The sequence below is a fragment of the Eleginops maclovinus genome, chromosome 9, assembly GCF_036324505.1.
Source record: "Eleginops maclovinus isolate JMC-PN-2008 ecotype Puerto Natales chromosome 9, JC_Emac_rtc_rv5, whole genome shotgun sequence".
NCBI lineage: Eukaryota > Metazoa > Chordata > Actinopteri > Perciformes > Eleginopidae > Eleginops > Eleginops maclovinus.
Window position 1 is genome coordinate 14,088,436 of NC_086357.1, and position 3,899 is coordinate 14,092,334.

A 3,899-nucleotide genomic window follows, 5' to 3' on the forward strand; every position below is an offset into this window, starting at 1 on the left:
TTATGTAGCTTCAGCCAGCACACCGTTAGCCTAGCTTAGCATAAAGACAAGAGGCGGGGGAAACAGCTAGCCTGTACATCCTGAACTTCCTGGAATACTTTGATTCCCCACATTGGGGCGGTGGTGGCGGCGAAGTCCATAGGGGCTTGGCCTGGGAACTGGAAGGTCACCAGTTCAAGTCCCCGAAAGACCAAGTGCCACCGTGGTGTCCCTGAGCAAGACACTGGTTACCTACACTGCTCCCCGGGCGCCGTACATAATGGCAGCCCACTGCTCCTAACACTAGGATGGGTCAAATGCAGAGACTGCATTTCGTTGTCCTAGTACTTGTACTCTGTGAAATGACAATAAAGTTGAATCTTTCATCTTTCTTTCATCTTTCATTTGATGATTTAAGTCTTTGTTCCTTGTACAAATCAAACAAACAAGTTATTACATGGAAGTAAATTAATTAAAAAGATATTGGCGTGGATTTTGTTACATTAAATGAAGTCGAGTTTGCTGTTTTCCTCTGATCCTGGTATATGTATCTCCTGATTGAAGCTTTATATTTACTGTTCAAACATCAGAGTGGTGTTGATCCTCTTATCTAACTTTTAGCAACAAAGCCGATAAAAGCATTTTTCCATAACTGCCAAATGATCCATTAAAGTGACTTATTCATGTAAAAATCCTGATATTAACTGCACTTGTCACATCTGTTTGCAGTGCACCTGTCGCGAGGCCCCAGTCCCATTTCCCTCAGCACACAGGAGGCCTGGCCCGTGGCTGCTGCCATCACAGAATATATCAATGCCTATTTCAAAGGTGGACAGCACAACCGGTCAGTAAAGGGATACTTATTAAAACAATTGGTCTTGTTTACAGAATCAAAGTTTTTAAAAAGGATTCATTTTAATTTAGGTTTTCCTTCTTTCCCCAGTTGTCTGGTGAAGATCACAGGTGACCTGACAATGTCCTTCCCTGCTGGCATTACCAGGATTTTCTCTGCCAACCCCAACGTTCCTGTACTCAGCTTCAGACTGGTGAACATCGCGAGGATCGATCACTTCCTGCCAAACCAGAAGCTGCTTTACAGGTCAGCTGCCTCCTGCGTGTTGAGACTCTGTTTGTGACTGTAGTGTGACGCTGAGCGTTCCCTCTCCCTGTTCTTGCAGTGATCCGTCCCAGAGTGACCCGGACACCCGAGACTTCTGGTTCAACATGCAGGCTCTGCAGCTCTACCTGCAGAGAGAGGCTGAGCTAAACCCTCAGGCCTCATACTACAACGTCGGCCTGCTCAAGTATCAGGTCGGGATTTCAAACGCTCACCCTCAATTACTCAGATGTTCTGCTTATTTGTGACATTTAATTACAATATCTCCTCATCACTCCCACATCTTAGACATAGGATTGTGGGCATTAAATTAACTGATTTTTTGAGAATTAGCAGTTATCAGGGACCTAGATTTGATTTAAGACCCCATTCGCTTAGCCTACCTCTTTCAATTGTATACGACTTTAGGATTGCACCTTGAGACTGACTGATGATCCTTCGTCCCCCCCTAAGGTGTCATCTCAGGACCCGGGCCGCGCCCCCCTCCTGCTGTCTGCAGAGTGTCAGCGCAGCGGCACTGTGACCCGGGTGTCCCTGGATTACCACTGCTGCCCTGCCACCGCGCCCTCCACCCAGCTGGCTGCGGTCCAGGTGCTGCTGCCGTTAGACCACACCGCCACAGACCTGCAGTGCCAGCCGCCCGCATCCTGGTGAGTTAGGAAGTGATGAAACAGCGTCTGTGGGTTGTTAACACATGAAGCTGGAGTCTGTCCAGTTATTTACTTTATTAATATAATCAACAACGTGATCTGTAATGGAAGAATACAATTTGAGATGAACCATATAATCATATCCTATGAGCTACTAAACCACGCAGTTTTATCAGTTATATGTATTTTATTATTTCCTTTGTCAAAAAATCTTTTCATTTTCTTTAATAATCACCTGTTTTGTAAAATGTCAGGAATGTTGAAAATATGTCTGGCTTTGTTTGACAAACTGTCCAGTTCAAGTTTGAAGTTGTGTTTTTGTCTTTAACCCTGTAAACTGTTAATGTATTCAACAAAACAGATATATATTCCACTATTTTCTTTTATAATTAGTGATCAAACACAAAAATAATAAACTGAACAATTGATTACGAAACATAATGCAGGTTGTTGCTCTAAAACAAAAGCGTACCGTCTGAATATCTCTGGTAAGACATGATTTAATAATTGGAGTCAGGCCTCTAACTTTCTGCTCCTCTGCAGGAACGCTGAGGAAAGACGGCTGCTGTGGAAACTCCCCAACCTCTCCCCGACCAACCACAGCAAAGGTCAGATCTCTGCTGCTCTCAGTTTATACCTTTTTATTTATTAACCTCTTTTGAACATTGAAGTTTACAAAGAAAGTTCTAGATGCAAGAAGAGAAAAACGTTTCCTGAAAGACACACAGACACACTGCTTGTGTCTATCCTCAGCCAGCTTCTTAATAAAATGAGTGCTAGTTTTTATACTTTATTGCCTTCTTGTCAGGTTCACATCGGCACATCGTGTTGGACAAATGTAGAAATGAAATCTCTTCCCTCTATATCCTTCTCTTTTTGAAAAGTCTGAAGCTTATCATTACCTTTTGACAGCAGCATTAGCTTTTGAACGTGGCAGCTGCTCCACTCCAATGACATAAAGGCGAGCGTGAACTGTTCCTTTTCTATTTTAGTGTCAAATGGATTGTTGATCTCAATGTTTCCTTCACCTGCGTGCAGACACCAACATTTCTTGATAAATTGTTACCTCGGTGTGAAGCTGCCGGCAGGGAGAACAGAGAAAATAGACTATTGATAGTCATCAGTGATAGATGGGAGGTTGAAATGTTTATAGTCTAAGACTTCTCTGGTTTATGAGCCAATGACAAAGCACTGAAAGGTCACCATAACTCCTGCATGTTATTTCTGATAATACTTTTTTCCTGCACAATGTTTTTTGTGAGCGTTGCTTCAGTAACGTCTGGCTGTTTTGAGTCAGTAAACTGAGCTGGAGAAGACATCTCTCAGCTTAATGTGATTAATTAAATGTGAAGAAGAAGCTCAGTATTTCATGTTTATGTCTCTCTCTCCGCCTGCGGGTGGTGTCCCAGGCTCAGGGACCCTGTGCGCCAGCTGGCAGTGCCTGGAGGCCCCCCGCGGCCCCCCACCCAGCCTGGCTGTTCAGTTTGTGGGCTCCGGGGCCTCGCTGGCGGGCCTGGACGTGGAGCTGGTGGGCAGCCGCTACCGCATGTCACTGGTCAAGAAGAGATTCGCCACAGGTGATTCTGAACTCCCACACACTCACACTTATTTATTACTTCCTTTCTTCTTTTATTATTACTTTGTGAAATACTGGATTATGACCCTAACCCTATTTTCATGACATTAAATAGAATACTATGCTGACTTTAAAATGTTTTACGACCTATTGTACTGTAATGTTCTTTGTTACTTTTTGTTGTACCAGATCTTTTTAGTGACACACACCAATACTTTTGATGACATGAAAACAATCATAAACTGTAGCCCTGAAAATCAGTTTGTAGTTTAGGAACTTGTCTGATACTAATCGGCTTTTATTGTCCTTAATTGAAATAACTATTTTAGTAACTAAAGTTGTTGAATGTTTATAAGTTGAGCATATAAAGCATCTGTAAAACACAAGATGCAAGGTATATTAAATATTAAAAATTAAGGTAGTTTACTGTAGCATAAGCATGTTCGAGTGTGCTTTGTAAACTGCAGGGAGAAGAACCTTTGTTTTCCGAAAATATAACTTATATAATATTCTGTTGGTAATTTTGTTCACATACAGTACGTCTGGTTTAATGCTTATTTCCTGTTGGTTTTTACAG

At 42.4% G+C, this 3,899-nt stretch overlaps 1 protein-coding gene across 1 annotated transcript in view; it reads left to right on the forward strand.

Moving 5' to 3' along the window:
• The window catches only part of fcho1 (FCH and mu domain containing endocytic adaptor 1), a 45,535-nt gene that overhangs the window by 40,978 nt on the left and 658 nt on the right, over positions 1-3,899 (forward strand). Inside the window, exons 21-26 of the mRNA XM_063890857.1 lie at positions 709-823; positions 923-1,078; positions 1,158-1,290; positions 1,550-1,746; positions 2,290-2,354; positions 3,156-3,323. Coding sequence (XP_063746927.1) covers positions 709-823; positions 923-1,078; positions 1,158-1,290; positions 1,550-1,746; positions 2,290-2,354; positions 3,156-3,323 — 834 coding nt within the window. The remainder of the gene's footprint in view (positions 1-708; positions 824-922; positions 1,079-1,157; positions 1,291-1,549; positions 1,747-2,289; positions 2,355-3,155; positions 3,324-3,899) is intronic.